At 45.0% G+C, this 26,848-nt stretch overlaps 1 protein-coding gene and 1 pseudogene across 12 annotated transcripts in view; both read left to right on the top strand.

The window, feature by feature from the left end:
* The first annotated feature begins 4,721 nt into the window (after positions 1–4,721).
* SUSD1 (sushi domain containing 1) overlaps positions 4,722–26,848 on the top strand; it is a 135,178-nt gene continuing 113,051 nt past the window's right edge. For 5 of the 12 annotated variants that reach the window (XM_063788410.1, XM_063788413.1, XM_063788416.1 and 2 more), the window contains exons 1-2: positions 4,803–4,959; positions 22,394–22,507. In XM_063788410.1, coding sequence (XP_063644480.1) covers positions 4,857–4,959; positions 22,394–22,507 — 217 coding nt within the window. In that variant the 5' untranslated portion in view covers positions 4,803–4,856. Of the gene's footprint in view, positions 4,960–22,393; positions 22,508–26,848 lie in introns of all 12 variants that reach the window. The other 7 variants (XM_016961432.4, XM_016961435.4, XM_063788414.1 and 4 more) reach the window with 5 other exon arrangements.
* LOC104007981 (large ribosomal subunit protein eL29-like) lies at positions 6,037–6,680 on the top strand (annotated as a pseudogene).

Raw genomic sequence — 26,848 nt, forward strand, 5'->3', positions numbered from 1 at the left:
CGATTCTCCTTCTGGCCTTGTAGCCAGATGGGAACCCACTGGACAAACCCCAAACCTCTTCACACTGGAATCCGACACTGAGAAGAGCAGCTTTGGGGAAAATCTCCCTAGAGATACTGAACCAGTGTTCAGAATGAAATTTTTCGCCTGACCTCCGTCTTCCCATACCCATGGCTCCCCAGAGTCCTCTCAGAGCTCTCCCGAAATCCCATTCACTTATGTCTCAGGAATATTGGGAAAAATGGGGCTTTCCAAGATATCTTTCTTGTAAACCTGATCCCATATAGATTTGCCAGAACCAAAACTAATTTGGAAAGTCCTTAATATTTGCCTATTTGATAAAATAAAAATAAAAATGGGCATAAACGTTTTTTGTCATTGAATTTTTAAAAACAATTTTAAACTTTTTTTTTTTTTTTTTTTTTGAGATGGAGTCTCGCTCTGTCACCCAGGCTGGAGTGCAGTGGCGCGATCTCGGCTCACTGCAACCTCTGCCTCCCGGGTTCTCGCCATTCTCCTGCCTCAGCCCCAGAGTAGCTGGGACTACAGGCGCCTGCCACCACGCCTAGCTACTTTTTTATATTTTTAGTAGAGACGGGGTTTCACCATGTTAGCCAGGATGGTCTCGATCTCCTGACGTCGTGATCCACCTGCCTCGGCCTCCCAAAGTGCTGGGATTACAGGTGTGAGCCACTGCGTCCAGCCAATTTTAAACATTTTTAAGGCTGGGTGTGGTGGCTTATGCCTATAATCCCAGCACTTTGGGAGGCTGAGGTGGGTGGATCATTTGAGGTCAGGAGTTTGAGAACAGCCTGACCAACATGGTGAAACCCCGTCTCTACTAAAAGTACAAAATTAGCTAGGCGTGGTGGCATGTGCTTGGAATCCCAGCTACTTGGGAGGCTGAGGCAGGAGAATCGCTTGAACTCGGGAGGCAGAGGTTGCAGTGAGCCGAGATAATGCCATTGGCCTCCAGCTTGGGCAACAAGAGTGAGACTCTGTCTCAAAAACAAACAAACAAACAAACATTTTTAAGTGTACAGTTCAGTGTTAGGTCCATTCACATTGTTGTGCAATCACCACCACTATCCATCCACAGAACTGTTTTCATCTTGCAAAACTGAAAGTCGATACCCACTAAACACTAAGTCTCAGCCAGGCATAGTGGCTCACAACTGCAATCCCAGAACTTTGGGAGGCTGAAGCGGGAGGATCCCTTGAGGCCAATAGTTCAAGACTAGCCTGGGCAACACAGCAAGACCCTGTCTCTACATTTTCTTTAAAAAATTAGCTGGGCATGGTGGCATGTGCTTGTAGTCCCAGCTACTTGGGAGGTTGAGGTGGAGGGATCGCTTGAGCTTGGGAGGTCAAGGCTGCAGTGAGCCATGATTGCACCACTGAACTCCACCCTGGGTGACACAGTGAGATCCTCCGGTCTCAAAGAAAGAAGAAGAAGAAGAATGAGGAGGAAATGGAGGAGAGGGAGAAGGAGAAGAAAGCTTCTTTCAAGTTCTTTTTTAGAAAATGCTGGTATATTAACCATGCTCTCTTGAAAGAACATTTTTCTTAAGTCAAATACTTTGTCAGCAATAATCCCACTGTTCCTCCAAACTTAACACTGGTTCAAGATTCTGTTTTAATTCTTGTGACAAATACTGTTGGATGAGGAGATAATTTTTCATTATGTGATCCAATGAACTCACCATTGAGTAAGAAGTATTGTTTTAACCAAAAATATGTATTTGAAATTTTAAAATGAGCCAATGAAAAGAATTGATGAAAGTCAAGCAATCTAATGTGGAATATAGAGTAAGATGGATTGTCCTGAAATATAATTTTCAAAAAGTTGAAAACATGACTTATGCAACTATAAGATGAAAACGTATCTAAGATTCTATTCAATTGATTAATGGAGGACTCAGTAAGTTGTTGATCTCAAAGGAGAACTAGCAAGATGTTAAGGTTCAAAGGAAAATCCGACATCAGGAATGATCACATGAATTTGCTAATAGGTGCCAAACTGGTTAACTAGTTAGTATCATATAGGACAAAATGAAATTAGTGGGTTTAACTTATTTATTTTCTGGCAGAAAGGACTGATCACTTATATTTCTCTTGGAAAACATTCATTTTCACTGCTATGGACATAAATCTTTTACATTATCATCAGTTTTCTGCAAGTTAACTTCTAGCCCTCTAGTGCTGCAAAATAGCCTAGTCAATAGGAAGTCCAGCGACGGTGCACCCAGCACCCCACTGAAAGGATACCCAGTAATCTCTTTTGCCCATTTCCAAGTTTTGGACAATTTTTCCTGACATTATCAATAAAAAATGTATATACATATATACTTAAGTTTATTTATTTTGCAAGGGGCCACAGTGGGGATGAAGTGGTATAGGCTGGTTAAAAATCTTAAGTGAATGGTATATTTGTTGAAACAATGACATGATTTCCAAGTTTGAAGTTTATGGAGAGCTGAACTTAAAAAAATTGTCTAAATAATAGAGACACACCATCCATCTATTGCTCCCCAAACAGGTGCCTGTCTTTGTTGATCAAAAATAATTTTCAAGAAAGCCTGCTAAGAAAAGAGCTTGTGAGGCCAGATGCAGTGGCTCACTCCTGTAATCCCAGCACTTTGGGAGACCAAGGTGGGAGGATTGCTTGAGCCAAGGAGTTGGAGACCAGCCTGGGCAACATAGCCAGATCCTGCCTCTACAAAAAAAATTTTTTTAAATGAGCCAGGCATGATGCTGCGCCCCTGTAGTCCCAGCTACTGGGAAGTTGAGGCTAGTGGACTACCTGAGCCCAAGAGGTTGAGGCTGTGGTGAGCTGTGCACTCCAGCCTGGGCAACAGAACAAGACCTTGTCTCCCCAAGAGGAAAAAAGAGCCTAGGAAGATGAGCTTTTTCTTTGTTTGTTTTTGTTTGTTTGTTTTTTTAAGAGAGGGGGTCTCACTGTATTGCCCACGTGGGCCTTGAATTCCTGGACTCAAGCAATTCTCCTGCCCTTCAGCCTCTTTAGTAGCTGGGACTACAGGCATGCCACACTTCACCCAGCTTGAAGTTGATTTTTAACTACTTGTTAAGACTCCACAACTTTAGCCCTTATATGGGTGTGTTTGAAAGTGGTGAGATTTAGGGCAGGCTCATGGCAGAGAGTAAACAAGTGAGGATATGGGGTGAAGTAGTGGGGTGCCTGCTCTCGGCTGCGCTCCCACAGACATCACAAGCTCAAAGCCTTCAAACCGGATCTTATTTATTTCCTTCTCCCCCACTAGTCATAAAACCTAGTGGATTCCACTCTTACACACTGCCCTCTTCACACTCATTTGTCAATGCCCAGCTGCAGGACACATCTATCTCTATCTCTATCTGTCTGTCTGTCAGTCTGTCTGTCTGTCTATCTATCTATCTATCTATCTATCTATCTATCTATCTATCTATGGAGTCTCACTCTGTCGCCCAGTCTGTCTGTCTGTCTGTCTATCTATCTATCTATCTATCTATCTATGGAATCTCACTCTGTCGCCCAGTCTGTCTGTCTGTCTATCTATCTATCTATCTATCTATCTATCTATCTATCTATCTATGGAATCTCACTCTGTCGCCCAGTCCGGAGTGCAGTGCTGCGAGCTCGGCTCACTTCAACCTCCGCCTCCTGGGTTCAAGCAATTCTCTCGCCTCAGCTTTCCGAGTAGCTGGGATTACAGGTGCCTGCCACCGTGCCCACCTAATTTTTTTTTTTTTTTCAGTAGAGACGGGGTTTCACCAAGTTGGCCAGGCTGGTATCGAGCTCCTGACCTCAAGTGATCCACCCGCCTCGACCTCCCAAAGTGTTGGGATTACAGGCGTGAGCCACCGCACCGGGCCAGGACATGTCTTCTATTGCCTGATTCCTGCAGCAACTCCGGGCTGGACTCTTTGCCTTCCACATCCCAACCCAACCCCAATCCCAATGCCACAGAACAGACAGAGATGTGTCAGTGATGAAGTCATTCACTGCTTGAAACTGTGACAGCTTCCCGGCGACCTCCATCACTTGGGTTAGGAGGGCTAACTTCCCTCTGCAGCTCAACGCCCCTCTCCAACCCTCTGCTCTCACTCTAGGTCCCCATTCCCCATTTCTACAACAAACTCCCGCTTAGATTCCTCCCCAACGTCCTTCTCATCCTTGGGTCTTGGTTTACTCCTTCCCTTGGGATGAGTACGGCTGTGATGGAGGTAGGGGCTGGCATCAGCGCGTCCCAAGCCGGGTGTCCTCAGAGCAGCGGGGACTGATGCCAGCCCCTCCCTCCATCACAGCCCTACTCTCTCTCACTCCCGGTGACCAGGTGTCACCTGGTCAAGTGTGTCGCCCCTGGGTGGCCTGGGTCTGCGTCTTCCGACCTCTCATCTGGGCCTTGCGCTGTGGTCACCTCATCCAGCTCCCTTTCACGTCCTGGAAGATTTCCGCCCCTTGCTCCCCTCACCCCTCTCCCCGGGGGTGCCTCCCTGAGCCCTCGAGTGGCTTGAATCCCCCGCAACATTTCCTCCCCAGCACTCTCCGGGGCTCTGCGTCCAGCTGTGTCATTATCCGATGAGTGTCTGTCCCCCTTTGCGAATGTGAGCGGCGAGAGGGCAGCAAGTGCGGAGCCAGAGACGGACGCGGAACGGGCGTGTCCTAAGCCCAGGCCCCGACAGGAGGAAGGACCCGCGCTCTGCGGCCTCCCCGGGACCCCGCAGCGCCCCCCGCTTCCCTCGGCGGCGCCGGAAGCCGCCGGCGGGTCCCCTCCCCGCGGCGCCTGTAGCCTTATCTCTGCACCCTGAGGGCTCCGGGAGGAGGCGCGGGCGCGCCGGGAGGGACCGGCGGCGGCATGGGCCGGGGGCCCTGGGATGCGGGCCCGTCTCGCCGCCTGCTGCCGCTGTTGCTGCTGCTCGGCCTGGCCCGCGGCGCCGCGGGAGCGCCGGGCCCCGACGGTGAGTGCGGGCTGGGACGGGCACGGGCGGCCGGCGGGGCCCCCGGCTGGGCCTCGAGGACTCTGGGCGCACGGACGCTTCCCCGCCCCTGGGCCGGGCCGGCGCGGTGCCGAGGCGTGGGGCGCAGGTGGGGCCCGCGCCGGCCGTTGGAGATCCGCAAGGAGGAGCTCAGAGAAGCGGGGGGCTCCCCGCCGGGCTTCCCTGCCCCCGCCCGACCCCGCGACGCCGGGGGACGCCGGTTTTCAGGCGGCCTGGCCGGGCCCCCAGGGACCTCCACTGCCCAGGAGGCGGGGTGGGGGCTGGGCGCGAGCGCAGACCCGGGCAGGGCGGCGCCCGGGGAAGGGCGGGGAGGCCAGGGCGTTCTGCGGCGCTGTCACGCTTCCGGCTCTGCGGTGGCTTTTGCATGACACATTTTTGACCCGAAGCAATTTTCTTACCACTTTTAATTTTTTCACGTTGTTAGAGAGCCGGATGCTAAATATGGTGAGAAAGACGCGTAAGGAAGAGTACAGGAATGAAGCCATTAATTCACTCATTCATTCAACAGATGGCCCTTGAACAGCTTCCCTGTGCGCGATGAGGGCGGGCAGTGCGGGCCCTCGTGGAGCTCATTGTCTGGAGGATTTAGACCAGCAAATGTTCTATTTCCAAGCAATCGAGGGAGTTGTTTTTCCTCCTCTGCAAAATGCAGTGTTGAGCTGAGTAAGAATTACACAGAGGATTCAGACACGCAGGGGAGGTGACATTCATCCACATAACTGTAATACAAGGCAGAATGGCATGAGTGCCATGAGAAGGTGTGGGTGGTGAGGGCAGGGAAAGGGGAATCGGTGGTGACCCTTGAGCTGGGCCATCAATGATTGGTCATATTTGGATATGGGAAAATGTGGAAAAGGTATCCCAGCTCATAGCAGAAGGCACTGTCACCTCTCCACAAATGAGTGTAGAATGAATGAATTCCTTCAGAATTCATGCCCGGGGGAGAAGGGAAGGAAGCACACGGAGCCACCAGAGGCAGAGGGCAGAGTGCCTTGATTGGCAGACCTAGGCCTTTGGACTTAGCTGTGCCTGGAAGCCACTGGAAGCTGTTTCAAGGAGTGACAAGAAAAGTGGGTCTAGCCAGTTCTAGGCGCTTCGGGAGCCACAGGTTACAGTGCAGACATGGCCAAATCCAAGCACCACACCACACACAACCAGTCCCGAAAATGGCACAGAAACGGCATCATGAAACCCGGATCACAAAGATACGAATCTTTTAAAGGGGTGGACCCCAAGTTCCTGACAAACACGCGCTTTGCCAAGAAGCACAATAAGAAGGGCCTAAAGCAGATGCAGGGCGACAGTGCCAAGGCCATGAGTGCACGTGCTGAGGCCTTGCCCTCATAAACCCCAAGGAGGTTAAGCCCAAGATTCCAAAGGGTGTCAGCTCTTGCCTACGTTGCCCACCTCAAGCTTGGGAAATGTGCTCATGCCCTCATTGCCAAGGGGCTCAGGCTGTGCCAGCCAAAGACCAAGGTCAAGGATCAAACCAAGGCTCAGGCTGCAGCTCCAGCTTCAGTTCCAGCTCAGACTCCCGAAGGAGCCCAGGCCCCTACAAAGGCTTCAGAGTAGAGATCTGTGTCTGCCAACGTGAGGACAGAAGGATTGTCCCCCTTGGACTGCCATCTGCATGGGGCTGATGTCCTCCTTTGCTATTTGTATAAATAAACTTGAGGCGGGGGGAAGAAGGGTCTAAGGAACCCCCATCTTCCTTACTAAAACCAAACACTGATCCTGAAGTGGAAGGAAATTTCCATGTGATGACATACAAGGAGACTTGTGGTTGAGAATCCTGCCTGCCGCCCCCACCCCCATTCTCTTTGGCTTGGGACTTTTACCATGCCTGATGGGTATTTCAATGGCTTGATCTTCTGGAGTGGCCATTTTTGTAATATTAGGTGCCCTGGTTAAGATTCCTTCCTTGGCTCTATCTCCCAGAACAGTGCGCATAGGACTTGTAGATGCTTGGCGTCTATTTCAGGATCTTCCTGTGATCTCTCTAAGGTAGGAAACTGTCCAGTGCGATCCCATTGAATTGTTAGACTAAGATGGCTGAACACAGCTAGTAGCTACGTAAGGTCATCTGTAACTAAAGGTTTTGGGGTGAATTTGGGGAAACAGAAGTCAAGGCTTCCTGGTTGAGCCCCCTCTCCTTATGTAGACATTCTCCCTTCATGTTCAACCTTGGAGAACCTGGTTTTATGAAGGGCAGGTTTCCTGACAGTGGACAATGTAGGGAAAGACTGGAGGCTTGGACAAGCCCATTGAGGAAGTTGTTGCAATAGCTGGCCTGGAAGTTCTGAGGACTGGACCCACAGTAATGACAGCAGAAACAGACTGAATGTAGACAGTAAGGTGGAAATGGACTGGAAGGAAGGATTTAATAACAGATATGAAGGTGCGAGGGAACAGAAGGGGAAAGATGACACTAAGGCTTGGGGGCTGGGTGACTTGGTATATGTTTCTACGGGAGGAGAAAGATTTGGAAAGAAAGATGATTAGTTGTTTTGGACATCCTGAATTTGAGGTGCTGTTATGGATTTGGAGAGACGAAATCAATAGACTTGATGGTTGCTTGAAACCTTGAAGTTGACAAGGTTGGGAGGATGAAAGACAGATTCTTGGAGAGGATTCTTGGAGTTTAGATGGTAGATGCAAGTCGAGAAGGAAGAAGCAGCATCTGGGTAGGATGGAGAAAGACTAGGCTCATTTAGTCAAGGAAACTAGGAGACGGGAAGCCGAGAGGCAGAGATTGAGAAAAAGCCTTTGAATTGGATGGATCTGGTCAGTGGAGACCCAGAGCTAGTAGAGGAGAGAGGGTGAGAGCTAGATGTGAGGGCTCTAGGTTGAGGGCAGAGACCTTGTTTACGGAGTAGATACTCTTTTTTTTTTTTTTGAGACAGTCTCACTCTGTCGCCCAGGCTGGATGGAGTGCGGTGACATGATCTCGCTTGCTGCAACCTCTGCCTCCTGGGTTCAAGAAATCCTCCTACCTCAGCTTTCCGAGTAGCTGGGATTACAGATATGCACCACCACACCTAGCAAATTTTTGTATTTTTAGTAGAGATGGGGTTTCACCATGTTGGCCAGGCTGGTCTCAAACTCCTGACCTCAAGTGATCTGCCCGCCTCAGCCTCCCAAATTGCTGGGATTACAGGCATAAGCCACTGCTCCTGGCCTCGGAGTAGATACTCTTTAAAGAAATTAGAAGGAAAACGAAGGTAGCATTCAGTTGGGCTGGTCAAGTCAGTCCAAGATTTTTAGAGAATGCAAAACAGACTCAAACATATTTTAGACTGAGGGGTATTATTTAGTAGAGAGGGGAAAATTGAAAAAGCAAAAATAAATGAGATAGTTAATGGACGGAGCAGGTCAAAAATTAAACTTGGGCTATAAGTTGGGGAGGTTAGTTTCTGAAAGTGGGGGGCGAGGAAGAAGATTAGAGGACTGTGTTTGCCTTCTCCCATGGCGGGCTACTTAATGAGTGCTATTCATATTTCAAAGCAAGCCTGGGTGTCCTCACTCCTCCTAGGAAGTCCGTTGCCGCTATCCGCTTCTCTTTACAGCACCAGTAATACCATATTCCGTGCCTTGGTTGTACACTTATACCATATTGCCGTGTGATTGTTTACTAAACTAAGAGCTCCTTGTGGGTAGGGACAGTGGCTTGTATTAGGAATCTGGTAGGCAAATAAATGAATACCATCCAAACAAGAATAAGCAAAGGCTATTTATTCAGAACTTGCTGTGACAAGGGAGTCAGCCATCATCACTTCCATTTGGCAGAGACTCAAAGATAGGCTGGGGGTGGAAAAGTTTTACAGTAGAAAAAGGAAGGGCGTTGGGGGTGGTGGTGGTTCAGGTACGCCCAGCTGGAGAAGTTTTCTAGCAGCATGCATCCCATGTGATTGGTGAGAGGGCCATATCTGGCTTTTCTGGTTAGTCCCAAGTTGGAATTGGGGGCAAAAATTAGCGTAGCTGGCCATTACTGATTAAAGCCTGACCATTTGGGGCTGATTGCTACAGAGTTCCTGGAATGATTGCTGCAGATTGTGGGTTAGACTTCTATTTTAATATATGGGCTGGGTGCGGTGGCTCACGCCTATAATCCCAACATTTTGGGAAGCCGAGGTGGGTGGATCACTTGGGGTCAGGAGTTCGAGACCAGCTTGGCCAACATGGTGAAACCCCATCTCTACTAAAAATACAAAAAAAATTGGCCGGGCCTGGTGGTGGGCGCTTGTAATCCTAGCTACTCCAGAGGCTGAGGCAGGAGAGCCGCTTGAACCTGGGAGGCAGAGGTTGCAGTGAGCCGAGATCATGCCACTGCACTCCAGCCTAGGTGACAGAGCAAGGCTCTCTCTCTCTCTCTCTCTCTATATATATATATGATCTGGCCATTGTCCATTTGTATATTCAGTCTGTCACTGGCAACATGGGCTGAATGACATTAATTGGCATCAAAGATGTTTTGGGGAGGAGAGCTGAAGTCAGTTGAGCTGAAGTCAGATGACCTGAGTGTAAGGAAAGTGTGTTTCGCGTAACTGATATGGCAGGAGGGTGTTGGTGGCTGGGTGGGGTGCAGGGCCCAGGGGAGTCCAGAGGGTAGGAATGGGCGAGGAGGGGTAGAACCAGTTAGTCCTGTTTCTTAACCTTTCTCTGGCATTCGTTGCTAGAGTCAGGCCTGTTGGCTCAGGCCTGGCTGGAGGTCAGGAAGTTGTTCTTGCTGTATACAAAGGTCACCTGACTTCACTCATCCTGCATTTCATGCTTGATCTTCCCTCTGTCTTCAGGAATCACAGCAGCACATTCACTATTCAGGGTGAGCCACAGGAGGAAAGAAGAGAAATAGAGTGAGTGGATTGTTTTGGAGTGATTTAAAGTTACTTAAAATAAAGGGTGCAGGATTAGAGTTGATGAAGATGCCCACCATGGCCTGTCTTCCACCTCCAGGGACTTGGTCCTGGGTGTATTCTTGGTCTTCTGGTCAAATCCTAAAATGGGATGCTAGGTCTCTGTAGCTCAAAATCACAAGTAGTCTGTTGGCCTCAGCTCTGCAGAAGAGAGAGGGAAAATGAACTGCAAAGATTAAGAAAAAGGATACACTCAGCTTGGCGTGGTGGCTCACACCTATAATCCCAGCACTTTGGGAGACTGGGGCGGATGGATCACCTGAGGTCAGGAGTTCGAGACCAGCCTGACCAACATGGAGAAACCCCATCTCTACTAAAAATGCAAAAATTAGCGGGGCATGGTGGCCCACACCTGTAATCCCAGCTACTCAGGAGGCTGAGACAGGAGAATAGCCTGAACCCGGGAGGTGGAGGTTGCAGTGAGCCGAGATTGTGCTATTGTACTCCAGCCTGGGCAACAAGAGTGAAACTCCATCTCAAAAAAAAAAAAAAGGTACACCCTTCTGGAGAATGAATCAGGTATGAGACAGGTGTGAAAAGAACCGGTAGGGGTTAAGTGAGTGACTGCCCGACGTGAACCGTAGGGTGTGGCGTAAATGAATGGCACTCAGTGTGGGTTGGTTTCTGGTCCTGAGGCCAGGTGTGGGGGCCCCACTGCTGGTTGATCTTGGTCACACCAGAAAGTGAACAGGATTGGGTCGTATGAGCCATTTTTTATGAGGAAAGGTTGAGAGTTCTTTTTTTGTTGTTTGTTTTTTGATTTTTTTTTTTTTTTGACTAGTCAAGTACAGTAGTGAGAAGGGGGAAAGAGTAGAATGAGAAGTTTGATCTGTAACTGACTGTCCACAATCAATTGAGATAACTCACTACCTTTGGACCAGCCCAAGTGAGAGTTCTTGATGGAGAATGTCAGTCCTAAATTTGGGTGGGTGTGGGAAATATATGACAATTTGAATAGCCCTGCAAATATTACATTGCTGGAGAGAGTAGAGTGCTCTCTGTCTTGGAGGGATTTAAAAGCAGAGTCTATGTATTCATTTCTGGATTTTTTTTTTGTCAGGGATGTTGGAAAGGAGAGAACATGAGATTTCTCAGATTCCTTCCACCTCTGGAATTTGGTGCAATCTCTTAAGAGCAATGCAATTTTATATAGTGTTAGAGACCACTTGGGAATGCTTTTTCTTCCTGAGTTTTGGGCCCCATTGGCTTATTTCCTCCCGTTGTTTGATCTGTCTTTCCAAATTTGACAGACAGAATCTCAGGAAGGTTGTGCTGGATTTGTTTGGTCTGACTGTGAATGGTTGAGGGTTAGGTTAAAAGCAGATTTAAAATTTAAGTACTGCATTTGTGCTTTTTTGTTATTGTTGCTGTTGGGTTTTTAGAGATGGGGTCTAGATTTTTGGCCAGGCTAGTCATGAACTCCTGGGTGCAAGTGATCTTCCCATCTCAATCTCCCAAAATGCTGGAATTACAGGTGTGAGCCATTGTGCTTGGCCTGCATTTGTGCTTTTAAACTACCTTCTTCCCTTGACTGTGAACATCTCTTTACTGTACTATTAAAGTCCATCAGCTAATGTCTCAGAAGTACACTGAAGTTGTTGCTCGTGTATTGAAGTAAAGAGTGAGAGTGGTTCTCAGAAGCTGGCAGCCTCCCTCCCATCCTGAGTTGCAGCTTTACTTGGTTGCAGTGGAGAGGAAGGACAGGTGAGCAGGGCTGAAAAGGTGAGGAGCTGAACTTTCAACTTCTGAGTCAGCTGTTACCCAGAAGGCTGGGAGGATGTGGCGAAGACAGGGAGTGATTATGTAAATTTGAATATTATGGTTTCTGGGATATCAGCCCATCAATGGGTAGACACCTGAATGCACAAAGATACTGCTCTTGATTTTTGCATCAGTGCATTTCTCCGTCACTCTTCCCATTGGTGTAATTGGGAGTTGGCTAGCCAACCACCAGTGTTAATACCTTCTTTTATTCATTAACAAAGAGTTGTTGAATGGTTGGTTATAACAATGTCTGACACATTTTAATTGCTTTTCATGTATTAACTCATTGATATGGTTTGGCTGTGTCCCTACCCAAATCTCAACTTGAATTGTAGCTCCCATAATTCCTATGTGTTGTGAGAGGGACCCAGGGAGAGATGATTCAATCATGGGGGAGGTTTCCCCCATACTGTTCTCGTGGTAGTGAATAAGTCTCACAAGATCTGATGGTTTTATCAGGGGTTTCTCCTTTCACTTGTCCCTCATTCTCTCCTGCTGCTGCTGTGTAACACATGCCTTTTGCCTTCTGCCATGATTGTGAGGCTTCCCCAGCCACTTGGAACTGTAAGTCCATTAAACCTCGTTTTCTTTGTAAATTACCCAGTCTCGGGTATGTCTTTATCAGCATCATGAAGAAAGACTAATATACACTCATTTACTTTTGAATCCTCACAACAACCATATAAAGTAGGTTTATTATTCTTCTGATTTTACAGATTTACAGGAAACTGAGGCACAGAGATCTCCAAGGATTACATAGCTAGTAAGTGGCATAGCTAGGATCGTAACTAACCCAAGCGCTTGTAACCACCATGCCAAATACCAGGCACTGCATCTTGCAGACTGTTTCTAACAATAATAATAAAATCTGTGGAAATGGATATAAATATTCATGTCAATTGTCTCATATTTGCATGTTGCTTTACACTTCATACAGCATTTATATTTCTCATTTAATCTAGACCACAACATGTTCATCTCATGGATTAAAATGAGAGACCTGGCTGGGCACAGTGGCTCATGCCTGTGATCCCAGCACTTTGGGAGACTGTAGCAGGAATATTGATTGAGCCCAGGAGTTAGAGACCAGTCTGGGCAACATAGGGAGATCCCGTGTCTATAAAATAATAATAATAAAAAATTAGCTGGGCGTGGTGGTGCATGCCTGTGGTCCCAGCTACTCGGGAGGCTGAGATGGGAGACTCGCCTGAGCCTGGGAGGTCGAGGCTGCAGTGAACCATGATTGTGCCACTGCACTCCAGCCTGGGTGAAAGAGGGAGACAAAAAAAAAATTTGGAGAACTGACAGTTTAACTTGCTAAAATCACATAACTAAGGATCAGGACTCCAACCCTGACTCTGGTTGAGACACCAAAACCTGTCTCACCCTCTCATTGTTAGGTGCAGTTTTAGCTGGGGTAGTCACTGCAGAGCTGGGACGGGTAGTGAAGCTAGCTCAGCAGCCTTAGCCGGGGGATGTGGTAATAGTAACAAAGAACACTTGTCAGGTTTTCTCTCCTTTTAGATTTTGGGTTCTTCAACTTTCCTATTTCTCTGCCAGTAATTCTAGACGTCCCTCGGGGTCCCTCACCTCTGCAGTCATTCCCTCGGTTACTACATGGCAACCACCTCTCTGCTTTCAGGCCCTGAGTATGCTGACGACAGAACTAAAGCCATCCTTGACGTGGGTACCAAGTGCCCCCGACCCAGCTCTCCCTCAGATCCTAGCAAAGCCCTAGTGATCTTTCTCTGGCCTGGAGAATTCCTCTGCCTTGGGTTATTCTATTACATTTGCCCCACAGCTGTGCTATGCGGCAGTCGAGACTTGGTGAAAGACTTCTTTCAGTATTGCCTTTTCTTTCCCCAGGATTCTGACTCCAGTCCCTGAGGTTGAGGTTCAGCTAGTCTGGCAGTGTTCCTCTCTGTGTGGTCCACCTGGGAGCAGTTTAGAAATGCAGATTCTCAGGCCCTGCCTCTCCCCTACTGAATCAGAATCTTTGGGGACACTGTGTTTTAACAGGATCGCCAGGAAGCATGACCAGCTGTCTTGGTTTGCACAGAACTGAGGGGTTTCCTGGGACACGGGACTTTTTGTATTAAAACTAGCATGAGTTAGTCACTCCGTCTCCAGGTGATTCTTAACTGAGCCTCAGGCTGTGGAACAGTGGACCCGTGTGGTCAGAGAGTTGTCCCGCAAAGTCCTGCAGAATAGGCTCATCATGGCTGAATAATAAGCACCCCTGCCTGTATTTCTTTGGAAATCACCTTCTCATCTGCAGATAGTCTGAGAAGCCTTGGCAGCCTGGAACCCATCTTAGGTTTTTTTGCTGGTGTGGGGAACAAACATGTATTGAGCCAAATTCTACTGCATGCCAGCTACTGTCTTTGGGGTTATACTTATGCTAAATTATTTTTTCTTTCTTTCTTTCTTTCTTTCTTTCTTTCTTTCTTTCTTTCTTTCTTTCTTTCTTTCTTCCTTCCTTCCTTCCTTCCTTCTCTTTCTTTCTCTCTCTTTCTTTCTCTCTCTCTTTCTTTCTTTTTTCTCTCTCTCTTTCCTTTCTTTTTGATGTGTGTATCTCATCTAAATAAATGATTCTTAATGGGTCATTAAAACAGGTACCCTAAGAATGAAGTGTATGCCAGGTGTGGTAGCTCACACTTGTAATCCCAGGACTTTGGGAGGCCGAGGTGGGTGGATTGCTTGAGGTCAGGAGTTCAAGACCAGCCTGGCCAACATGGTGAAAACTCATCTCAGCTAAAAATAAAAAAATTAGCCGGGTGTGGTGGTGCACACCTGTGGTTCCAGCTACTCAGGAGGCTGAGACACAAGAATCGCTTGAGCCTGGAAGGCAGAGGTTGCAGTGAGCTGTGATCGTGCCAATGCTCTCCAGCCTGGGGGACAGAGCGAGACCTTGTCTCAAAAAAAAAAAAAAAAAAAGTGTCAAAGACCTAGTATTTGATAGCACAACACCACAACAGGGTTACTATAGTTAATAATAATTTAATTGTATATTTTAAAATAACTAAAAGACTATGACTATTGTTTGTAATACAGAGGATAAATACTGAAAGGGATGGATATCCCATTTTACAATACATGATTACTACGCATTGCATGCCTGCATCAAAACATCTCAGGTACCCCATAAATATAAACAGCTATGTACTCACAAAAGTTAAAGTTAAAAATAAAAAAGAAGGAAATTTCAGAACTTTAGGGAGAAAGGACTTTCGGGGGGCTCTTTATCCTCTGCTACCTGTGAGCTTCTTAGAAATCCAAAATATAGGGCTCCTCCCCAGACCAACTGAATTGGGGCCTGCAGTTTAACAAAGGTTAAGATCCCCAGGTATTTTTTTGTTTGTTTTTTTTGTTTTGTTTTTGAGACTGAGTTTCGCTCTGTCGCCCAGGCTGGAGTGCAGTGGTGCAATCTCGGCTCACTGCAACCTCCGCCTCCCGGCTTCAAGTGATTCTTCTGCCTCAGCCTCCCAAGTAACTGGGACTACAGGCACCGGCCACCACACCCGGCTAATTTTTTGTATTTTTAGTAGAGACGGGGTTTCACTGTGTTAGCCAGGATGATCTCAATCTCTTGACCTCATGATCCGCCTGCCTCAGCCTCCCAAAGTGCTGGGATTACAGGCATGAGCTACTGTGCCTGGCCCAGGTGTTTTGTTTGTATTTTTCTTTTTTAGTATGTATGTATTTTTTTTTACCTTTACGGTTACATAGTAGGTGTGTATATTTATTGGATATATGAGTTTTCTTTTTTTTTTTTTTTTTAGAAACAAGATCTCATTCTGTTTTCTAGGCTGGAGTGCAGTGGCATGATCATAGCTTACGTAACTTTGCACTCCTGGGCTCAAGCAACCCCCCTGCCTCAGCCTCCTGAGGTGATTTGAATGCACTTTAAAATTCGAGAAGCCCAAAGTCCTTGTTTTAAAGGTGAAAAAACTGAGATCCAGAAAGGTTAAGTGGTGTGCTCAAGGTCACACAGTGAATTCGACTCAGCTAGATTTAGGATCCAGCTCTAACTAGCTTTCAAGTCCAGTGCTTCCCCCTATACCTGGCTGCCTTCCTCTAAGGCCATGTGTTTGTCTGGGGCTATTTATTAAATAAACTTGAACTTAATTCAGTTTCTTTTAAAACATTTTCTATTCTATCCTTCACTAATTCAGACTGGACTTCCTTTAATTTATCTGAGTGAGTCCCACCTCTTTTCTTCTTAATATTTTTTATGTTTATTAGATTTACTCAATAGTTACATGAAATAGCCATTTTCCAGCTGATATTAAGTTTTTTTATGTGTTTTTTTTTTTTTTTTGAGACAGAGTCTTGATCTGTTGCCCAGGCTGGATGGAGTGCAGTGGCATAGTCTTGGCTCACTGCAACCTCTGCCTTCCGGGTTCAAGTGATCCTCTTGCCTCAGCCACCTGAGTAGCTGGGATTACAGGTGTCCACCACCATGCCTAGCTAATTTTTTTTGTATTTTTAATAGAGACAGGGTTTCACCATGATGGCCAGGCTGGTCTCAAACTCCTGGCCTCAAGTGATCTGCCCTGCTTGGCCTCCCAAAGTGCTGGGATTACAGGCGTGAGCCACCGCGCCCGGCTGAGTTTTTGCAAATGGATCTATTTAATCTCCGCATCTTTATAAGGACAAGTTTTTTAAATTTTATTTTTAACATTTTTAAAGAGACAGTCTAGCTCTGTTGCCCAGTCTGGAGTGCAGTGGCTCAATCAAAGCACACTGCAGCCTTGATCTCCTGAGCTCAAAAGATCCTCCCACATCAGCTTCACAAGTAGCTGGGATTACAGGTATGCACCACCATGCCCAGCTAATTAAATTTTTTTTTTTTTTTTGGTAGCGATGAGGTCTTGCTATGTTGATCAGGCTGGCACTTTGGTAGGCTGAGGTAGGAGGATTATTTGAGGCCGGGAGCTTGAAACCAGCCTGGACAACATAGTGGGATCCTGTCTCTAAAAAAGTAAATAAATAAAACAAAAAATTGGCCAGGTGTGGTGGGATGTGCCTGTTGTCCTAACTACTCTGGAGGCTGAGGAAGGAGGATAGCTTGAGCACAGGAGGTCAAGGCTGCAGTGAGCTGTCGTCACACCATTGCACTCCAGCCTGGGTGACAGAGGCGACAGAGTGAGACCTTGTCTCAACAAACAAACAAACAAACCAAAGTGATGAGATTACAGGTGTGAGCCACTGCACCTTGCCCTAGACAAGTATTTTATATAAGAAAAAAATCTAAAAAATTTGCATTTGTCAACCTTAAATAATAAGATTCAGAACGTATGATTACATATAGAGTTTATTCAAGCATAAAACTTGAGGGTGGCCACTGGGAAACACTGACTTCAATGAATGGAGTGTTCATTCAAAAATGGGGAAGTTACAGTTTCATTTATGTAGAAATTGTAGCAGAATTACATTTTCCATACAAGACCAGTGCATATGCCACAGCGATTTGGTTGGTTACAGATTGCTACACTCCAAGGAAAATTACTTTATTACTCCATGAGGAGAGATAGCGATCTAAGGGGGTCTTATCTCTGGTGCCATTTGGGCTTAATTATTTACAGGGGGAAAAAAGGCAGAAGTTACAGCTGTATACTTTGTGACTCAAACTGCATAGCCACATTCCTCTCAAGGCTTGGTATAATTTAAAGTTCCAACAGCTTTAAGTTTGAATTACTTAATTTCTCATATTTCATTGTTTCAATAGAATCATATTTATGTCTATTATTGTACTACACACATTTATGTGTGACTTCAGTGTCTACTTAAGGTTTTTAGCCTTTGAACAGCGTGTTTATATTGTCTGTTCACTGGGGAAGTAGCTTATAATGGGCTTCTTTGGTTTTCAGTGAAAAATTCTTACAGGCTTCCTTAGCTTGGGTTACTTTAGTTACTTGTTCTCTAAAGCTATGTACCTGCTATCTACCATCTCTCAATGGCATCATGAGAAATTTGGGATCCAGACACAAAATAATTTCCCTATAGAAATTTGAGTTTCCCTCCCCTTTTTTGCCATCAAGGCTTTAATTATATTAGCCCCCAAGTGAAAACAAACCAAATGTTTATCATCAGATTGTGTACCATATATTATCAGATTATCATCAGATGCAAATTGTGCATCATATATTCTGCATCTTGCGTTAGGCAGTTGTTTCATGGTTGTCTACATTTGTTAAAACCCACTGAAACTGCACACTTAAACATGGGGGTGTTTTATTGTATGCATATTATATCTCAATAAAGTTGATTTTTAAAGTAAAAACTGTAATTTTCAATATTTTCTTACTATTGTGGTAAAGTAGACATAAGGCAAAATTTTACCATTTTAGCTATTTTGAAGTGTACAATTGAGAGGCAAGTTGTATATTGTTGTGCAACCATTGCTACCATCCATCTTCAGAACTTTTTCATCATCCCAAATTGAAACACTACCCAAGATTTAGGGTAGTTAATAAGATTGCATTTTTTTTTTTTTTTTTTTTTTGGATGGAGTCTTGCTCTGTCACGCAGGCTGGAGTGCAGTGGCACAATCTCAGCTCACTGCAACCTCCGCCTCCCGGGTTCAAGCGATTCTCCTGCTTCAGCCTCCTGAGTAGTTAGGATTACAGGCGCACGCCACTGAACCTGGCTAATTTTTGTATTTTAGTAAAGACGGTGTTTCACCATGTTGACCAGGCTGGTCTCAAACTCCTGACCTTAGGTGATCTGCCCACCTTGACCTCCCAAAGTGCTGGGATTACAGGCATGAGCCACCGTGCCTGGCCAAGATTGCATTCTATCTACAAATTAAATTGGGGAGAATGTTCATATGTTCATCCTTGTAGGGTTGATCACAAATGGGTTTTTCAACTTGACCCAGGATCCATTATTTAGAAAGTATTTCCAAGATTTTGGTTGTATGTCATTATGAATTTTTTTTTTTTTTTTTGAGATGAAGTCTTACTTTGTCACCTAGGCTGGAGTGCAGTGGTGCTATCTTGGCTCACTGCAACCTCTGCCTCCAGGGTTCAAGTGATTCCCCTGCTTTAGCCTCCTGAGTAGCTGGGACTACAGGTGTGTGCCACCACGCCTGGCTAATGTTTTTGTATTTTTGGTAGAGACAGGGTTACGCCATGTTGGCCAGGCTGGTCTCAAACTCCTGACTTCGAGTGATCCACCTGCCTCGGCCTCCCAAAGTGCTGGGATTTATAGGCATGAGCCACCGTGCCCGGCCCTGCATGTCATTATGAATTGACAATGTACTGATCATATGGTTTAAAATGTTTTGTGCTAAAATGTTAATGTGTTAAGATGGTTAAATATACTTACCTATATGATGGACATTTAGGTATGGGGACTCATCCTCACTTCAGTTTGGTGTGTTGTCCTTCTAATCTGGAGCCTTCTGGTTCATTTTCTCCCGGTCGTAAAATTCTGTTTTGTGCGGCATCAGTGAAGGAATCCAGGCATTTAACTACTCCTTGCAGGTATTTTCAACCAGTTCCTTGAACTTTCATTCCTGTTCCTTATGTCTGTCTTCTGAAATTTGCAGAGACTCTGCTTCCTGGGCCTTTCTAGGATTGGCTTTTAGTTCTTCCTCTCTGCTAAGGCAATTACCATGCATCCATCTCTTTTTCTTTTTTAACAGAGATGAGGTCTCATCATGTTGCCCAGGATTAGTCTCGAACTCCTGGGATCAAGGCCTCCCAAATGCTGAGATTACAGGCATGAGCCACTGTACCTGGCCCATCCATCTCTTTCTCATCTTCTTTATTTTTATTTTTTGAGATGGAGTCTCACTCTGTTGCCCAGGCTAGAGTGCAGTGGTGTGATCTCAGCTCACTGCAACCTCAGCCTTCTGGGTTCAAGCGATTCTCTTGCCTCAGCCTACCAAGTAGCTGGGAGTACAGGTGCCTGCCACTGCGCCCGGCTAATTTTTGTATTTTTAGGAGAGATGGGGTTTCACCACGTTGGCCAGGCTGGTCTTGAACTCCTGACCTCAAGTGATCCACCCGCCTTGGCCTCCCAAAGTGCTGAGATTACAGGCGTGAGCCACTCCGCCCGGCCTCATTTTCATTTTCTGAAATACTGTTAGCATCTTTTGTCTGCTATCATCTTCTCTCTCAGGGTTTATACCTTCCTAGTCTTTTATGTAATTTTTCCCCCAGTGCATTTGATAATATTTTCTAATTCTTTAACATCTTTAAAATTGTATTTACTAATCCCTAAATCCCCATTTTCTTTTTTCCTTTTTTCAGGTTTCTTATATTAAAATTCTAGTGTTTTCTTTTTTTTTTTCTTTTTCTTGGCTGCCTGCTTTTCTCTCTCTTTTTTAGGCATCAAACCAACTGAGACTGGGAGATTTCCAAACATGCTAACCATGCTGCTGTTTTGTGTGTTCTTTTTTAAAATAAGAGATAACTCAAAAATGAGAAAAACCACTAATTATCACTAGGTAATACCAAATTAACCATGGAATATTTATACTATCTCAGATCATAAAGGAAAATGCAACAAATTTGAAAAAAGTAAAAATTTTAAAGGCCGCATTGAAGTATAAAAGTATACTCTTAAGGTATAAACACGCATAAGTCTTACATTTGTGGAGTAAATATGTTTTTATACCTAGTGTTAAACATTTCAATTTTGATATTCCCTTTGTCCTAAGAATTATTTAGGAGAATGTTCTGTGTTTTGCAAGTATGTTTTTTTGGGGATGCCAGTCTTATGTTTTGTTTGATAGTTCTATTACATTATTATGTGGTCAGATAATTCAGCCTTTAACATTTTTACTTGTTTGGAATTTGTTGCATTTGTCTTTATGGTCTGAGATACAATAAGTTTTGGAAATATTCCATGGTTAATTTGGCATTACTTAGTGATGATTAGCGGTTTGTCTTATTTTTGTGTCGTCTTTTATTTTTTTAAAAAACACACAGAACAGCAGCATGGTTAGAGTGTTTAGAAATCCCTAGTCTCAGTTGGTTTCATGCCTGGAGCAGCCTAAGGGCTAGGCTGTCTTACCTGGGTAACAGTGGAGCCAAAACTAAAATGAAATTCAATGCTAGAAAGATTCTCTTTACTAGGTCGCTCCTGAAATTACAGAGGCACTGAGAGTGAAACACAGTATACCACATAGCCTTGGGTAGAAATTCTTGTTTGATCTTGGGCCATATATCACCATCTGGTAGATTTGGATGTTTTAGAAGTTTTAGCCTCAAACAATTCTGCTGTTTATTTCAATAATTGGGATCTGGTCATCCTACTGGGACTTGGCTGTTATATCACTGTCATCTTAAACACATTCATTTTTTTCTTTGGAAAAAAAAATGAGTAGGGTAATAGGCAGCTGTGTTCCTCTTCACTCCATTTGCTTTTTGAGTTGCAGCAAGCAGGATTTCAGATTTCTCTATCCAGGCAGTCAATAAAAATATATTGAGTGTCTGCACTGTGCCATCATAACATATGGGCAAATGACATCATCCCTATCCTTGAGCGGCTCATTCATAATACTGAGCTTGGAATACAAAGCTAGAACCAAATATAATGACACATTAACGTGATTGATAGGGAATGTGCCAGTGTTAGGGGAGCACAGAGGAAGATGCATTTAATTTTCCTTAAGAATGGAGGAATGGGCCGGGCGCGTTGGCTCACACCTATAATCCCAGCTCCTTGGGAGGCTGAGGCCAGTGGATCCCTCAAGCTCAGGGGTGCGAGACCAGCCTTGACAACATAGGGAGACCCCATCTCTACAGAAAATACAAAAATTAGATGGGTGTGGTGGCATGTGCCTGTAGTCCCAGCTACTTAGGAGGTTGAGGTGGGGAGAATTGCATGAGCCCGGGAGGTCAGGGCTGCAGTGAGCTGAGATCATGCCACTGCGCTTCAACCTGGGCAACAGAGTCAGACTCTACCTCAAAAAAAGAAAAAAATGGAGTAGTGGGGAAGACCTCAGAGAGAATGTGACATTAAGCTGGGTCTTAAAATATGAATAGGTGCTAGCTAGGTAGAGAAGAAGGCATAGGCATTTTAGGTATATAGAGAGGATTGTGATTGTGGCATGCGAGTAGGATAGTAGATATTCTGTTAGGGAAAGAGTAGTTAGCCTCTGACATCTGGCAAGTACCATGTGTGGTTGGGGCTCGGAAACAATGAGGCTGGAGGAGTATGTCTGGAGTGAGATCACTAAGAGCATTGACTGTGGCCTAGCTTGGTGGCTCACGCCTGTAATCCCAGTACTTTAGAAGGCCAAGGTGGGTGGATTGCTAGAGCCCAGGATTTCGAGACCAGCCTGGGCAACATGGCAAAACCCTGTGTCTACAGAAAAAAAAAAATTAGCCGGTGTGGTGATGTGTGCCTATAGTCCCAGCTACTTGGGAGGCTGAGGTGGGAGGTTCACCTTCTCCCAGGAGGTTGAGGCTGCAGCGAGCTGTGATTGTACCACTGCACTCCAGCCTGGGCGACAGAGCAAGACCATGTCTCGAAAAAAAAAAAAAAAAAAAAAAGAAAGAAAGACATTGCCACACAGAGGAAGAGATTTGCACTTTATTCTGTGAGAAATAAACAGCCACTGAAGGTTTTTAAGGATGAGACTAGGTGTGTCCTGTGTTATTTTGGTCTTCAAATTTTGGTTCTTCGTTGTAAATGTCCACTAACTACATGTGTCTCATCTTGCATTTTTCTTTTTCTGAAACATACACTTTATGATTCAGGTTTAGACGTCTGTGCCACTTGCCATGAACATGCCACATGCCAGCAAAGAGAAGGGAAGAAGATCTGTATTTGCAACTATGGATTTGTAGGGAACGGGAGGACTCAGTGTGTTGGTAAGTTCTGAACTCTGGGTTAAGTTGAAAAGCTGAATCGAGAAACAAGATTCTCTTGTATTAAAGAGTTGATGTCCTTGGGGGAAAACATTGTTATTTTGTTCACATGTTTTTATTATGAGAAGTTTTGTCAATTATAATAAGTCTTTGTTTTAGTGTTTGGATACATTCTTTCTCTAGTGTTTCCAAGATAGTATTCCTCATGTTAGAGGTCATTGAACTTGAATCTCTGGAAACTCTGGGACCTAACACAAATTTGACATCTGTTTTAAGTCTTAAGTTTAACTTCACAACTCAAGTGAATATTGCATTCCTTAATTTCTCTGGTTATTTTGATATGAAACTATTTATATTAGTACTATGAGGAAAAACAAAACAATTTGCCATCGGACTTTTTGGTTAATTGGTAAAATACTGTTGCTTTGGGTCTTATGTCTGTCAGAATTCATCCTCCAAATTTTTGGTAGTTGTGATACTTTTAGGGACTTAGATGACTTAAAGGAACTCAAAGCCCTTTAGGTTAGAAGCATCTGAAATTATTTTTTGCCTGATGATATCCACCATGCCATGACAGTCAGACAATATCCAGGTTGAAGCTCAATTCAGAGAGAGGGAGACTTTCACAACAATTTTACAATAGTAAATGTTGCAATAATCTTCCAATTTCCTCCCAGCAACCTTGTTATATGCATTAAAAATATTGATGGTTTTACCTTACAGTTGTGGATAGATGGTATATACAGCCTTGTTGTGATATCTTTGTGTGCTTTTTTTCTCCCTAAAGAAAAATAACAGCGAGGTACTGAGCCTCGATCTTGTAATCCCAACTATTCTGGAGGTTGAGGTGGGAGGATCACTTGAGGCCAGGAGTTTGAGACCAGCCTGGGCAGCATAGTGAGACCCCCATATCCAAAAAAAGTTTTTTTTAAATTAGCCACATGTGGTGGCACATGCCTGTACTCCCAGGTATTTGGGAGGCTGAGGCAGGAGGATGCCTTGAGCCCAGGAGTTTGAAGCTTCAGTGAGGTTTTTTTTTTTTTTTTTTTTTTGAGGTGGAGTCTCACTCTGTCGTCTGTCGCCCAGGCTGGAGTGCAGTGCTGCGATCTTGGCTCACTGCAACCTCCGCCTCCTGGGTTCAAGTGATTCTTCTGCCTCAGCCTCCCGAGTAGCTAGGATTACAGGCGGGCACCACCACGCCCGGCTAATTTTTGTATTTTTGGTAGAGACGAGGTTTCACCATGTTGGCCAGGCTGGTCTTGAACTCCCGATCTCAGGTGATCTGCCTGCCTCAGCCTCCCAAAGTGCTGGGATTACAGGCGTGAGCCACTGCACCTGGCCCTGCCCTTTGATTTTTGAACAAAGAAACTCCTCTTAATGGGCAGAAGGGACTTTATTAATTTATGTGGTACTACTCCCAGGCACTAGGTACTGTGCATCCCGATGCTTGGCCTGCTGAGACTTTGCCTTACATAGATTGCAGGCAAGGTTATCCATGTGCCAGAGGTGCTATAACATGGTATTAAGCCTAGGGTCTTGAGAATTCTAGACTCCTCTACAAACTGAAATGTCCCTTCCAGTGAGGTCCACAGAGGAGGCCTGTCTCAAAAACAACAGCAAAGGACAGGAATATTCCATTTTATGGACAGCTGGACTTGTTTCTAAAACCACTGGATAGTGTTCTGTAACCTAGGACGGACACTTGGCCTAACTATGGCTTGAGAGTCTGCTCTGTCTCTCTAAGCTCTTATGCAGATCTCCCCAAAGATAGTTTTTTTTTGTTTGTTTGTTTTTCTTTCAGACAGGGTCTCACTCTGTTGTCCAGGCTGGAGTGTAGTGGTGTGATCATGGCTCACTGCAGCCTCGACCTCCCAGGCTCAAGTGATCTTCCTGCCTCAGCTCCTGAGTATCTGGGACTACAGGCACACACCACCATGTGCAGCTAATTTCTCTCTCTCTTTTTTTTTTTTTTTTTGTGTGTGTGGAGGTGGGGTTTTGCCATGTGGCCCAGGCTGGTCTTGAACTACTGGGCTCAAGTGATCTGCCTGCCTTGGCCTCCCAAAGTGCTGGGATTACAGGTGTGAGCTACTGCACCTGGCCCCACTGATAGTTTTAATATGGTGAATCATGTTCCAAAGCCAATTACATTTTACAAAGGTAATACAGTCATGTGCCATATAACGATGTTTTGGTTAATGATAGACCGAATATACAACAGTGGGCCCATAAGATTATATAATGGAGCTGAAAAATTCCTATCACCTAGAGATGTCGTAGCTGTCATAATGTTATAACACAATGCATTATGTGTTTGTAGTGATGCTGGTATAAGCAAACCTACTGTGCTGCCAGTTGTATAAAAGTATAGCACATACAATAATGTATAGTACATAGGCCAGGCATGGTGGGTCATGCCTGTAATCCCAGCACTTTTGGAAGCCAAGGCAGGAGGATCACCTGAGGCCAGGAGTCCAAGACCAGCCTGTCCAACATGGTGAAACCCCATCTCTACTAAAAATACAAAAATTAGCCAGGCACGGTGGCAGGCGCCTGTAATCTGAGCTACTCGGGAGGCTGAGACAGGAGAATTGCTTGAACCCAGGAGGCAGAGGTTGCAGTGAGCCGAGATCGCGCCATTGCACTCCAGCCTGGGTGACAAGAGCAAAACTCTGTCTCAAAAAAAAAAAAAAGTATAGTACGTAATACTTGAAAATGACAATAAATGATTATATTACTGGATTATGTATTTGCTATATGTTTTATCATTATTTTAGAGTGTACTCCTTCTACTTATTAAAAAAAAGTTAACTACTAAACAGCCTCAGGCAGGTCTTTCAGGACGTATTGCAGAAGAAAGCATTGTTATCATAGGAGATGACAGCTCCATGTATGCTCTTGCCCTTGACAACCTTCCAGTGGGACAAGATGTGGAAGCGGAAGACAGTGATAACATGATCCTGACCCTGTGTAGGCCTAAGCTATTGCCTAAGCTATTGTGTGTGTGTGTGTTTCTGTCTTAGAATTTTTTTTTTTTTTAGCCAGGGTCTCACTTTGTCACCTGTGTTGGAGTGCAGTGGTGTGATCTCGGCCCACTACAGCCTCGGCCTCCTGGGCTCAAGTGATCCTTCCACCTCGGCCTCCCAAGTAGCTGAGACTACAGAGGCACACCACCACGTCAGGCTAATTTTGTTTATTTTTTGCAGAGACAAGGTCTCATTATGTTGCCCAGGCTCTTCTTGAACTCCTGGGCTCAAGTGATCCTCTTGCCTTGGCCTCCCAAAGTGCTGAGATTACAGATGCAAATCACTGTGCCTGGCCTGTGTCTGAATTTTTAATAAGAAAGTTTAAAAAGTAAAAACATTTTTTTTTCCAATTAAAAAATTAGCCAGGTGTGGTGGCATGTACCTGTGGTCCTAGCTATTCAGGAAGTCGAGGCAGGAGGATCCCTTGAGCCGAGGAGGTTGAGGCTGCAGGGAGCTATGTTCCCACCACTGCACTCCAGCCTTGGTTATGATGCAAGACCCTGTTTACCAAAAAAAAAAAAAAAAAAAAAAATTAAAAAAAAATAATAGAAGAAAAAAGCTAATAAAAGGCTGGATGTGGTGGCTTATGCCTGTAATCTAATCCCAGCACTTTGGGAGGTGGAGGCACAAGGAATCCTTGAGGCCAGGAATTCGAGATGAGTCTGAGCAACATATTGAGACCCCTCCATCTGTACAAAAAAAAAAAAATTATCCGGGCACAGTAGCAGTCACCTGTGGTCCTAGCTACTCAGGGAGGTTGGGGTGGGAGAATCACTTGAGCTTAGGAGGTTGAGGTTGCAGTGAGCTATGATCACACCACTGCACTCCAGTCAGGGTGACAGAGCAAGACCCTGTCTCCAGAAAAAAAACAAAAAACAAAAAAAACCATATAGAATTTCATATAAAGAAACAAAAAAAAATTCTTTGTACAGCTGTAGAATGTGTTTGTATTTTAAGTTAAGCATTATTACAAAAGAGTCAATAAGTTAAAAAATTGAAAAGTTTAAGTAAAAAAGCTACAGTAAGCTAAAGTTAATTTATTATTGAAGAAAGATCCCCCTTTTTTTTTTTTTGAGACAGAGTCTCACTCTGTCACCCTGGCTGGAGTGCAATGGCGCGATCTTGGCTCACTGCAACCTCCGCCTCCTGGGTTCAAATGATTCTCCTGCCTCAGCCTCCCAAGTAGCTGGGATTACAGGCGTGCGCCACCACAACTGGCTAATTTTTGTATTTGTTTTTTTTTTGAGATGGAGTTTCGCTCTTGTTGCCCAGGCTGGAGTGCAATGGCATGATCTTGGCTCACTGCAACCTCCACCTTCCA

This window comes from Pan troglodytes, chromosome 11 (assembly GCF_028858775.2).
Source record: "Pan troglodytes isolate AG18354 chromosome 11, NHGRI_mPanTro3-v2.0_pri, whole genome shotgun sequence".
Classification (NCBI taxonomy): Eukaryota; Metazoa; Chordata; class Mammalia; order Primates; family Hominidae; genus Pan; species Pan troglodytes.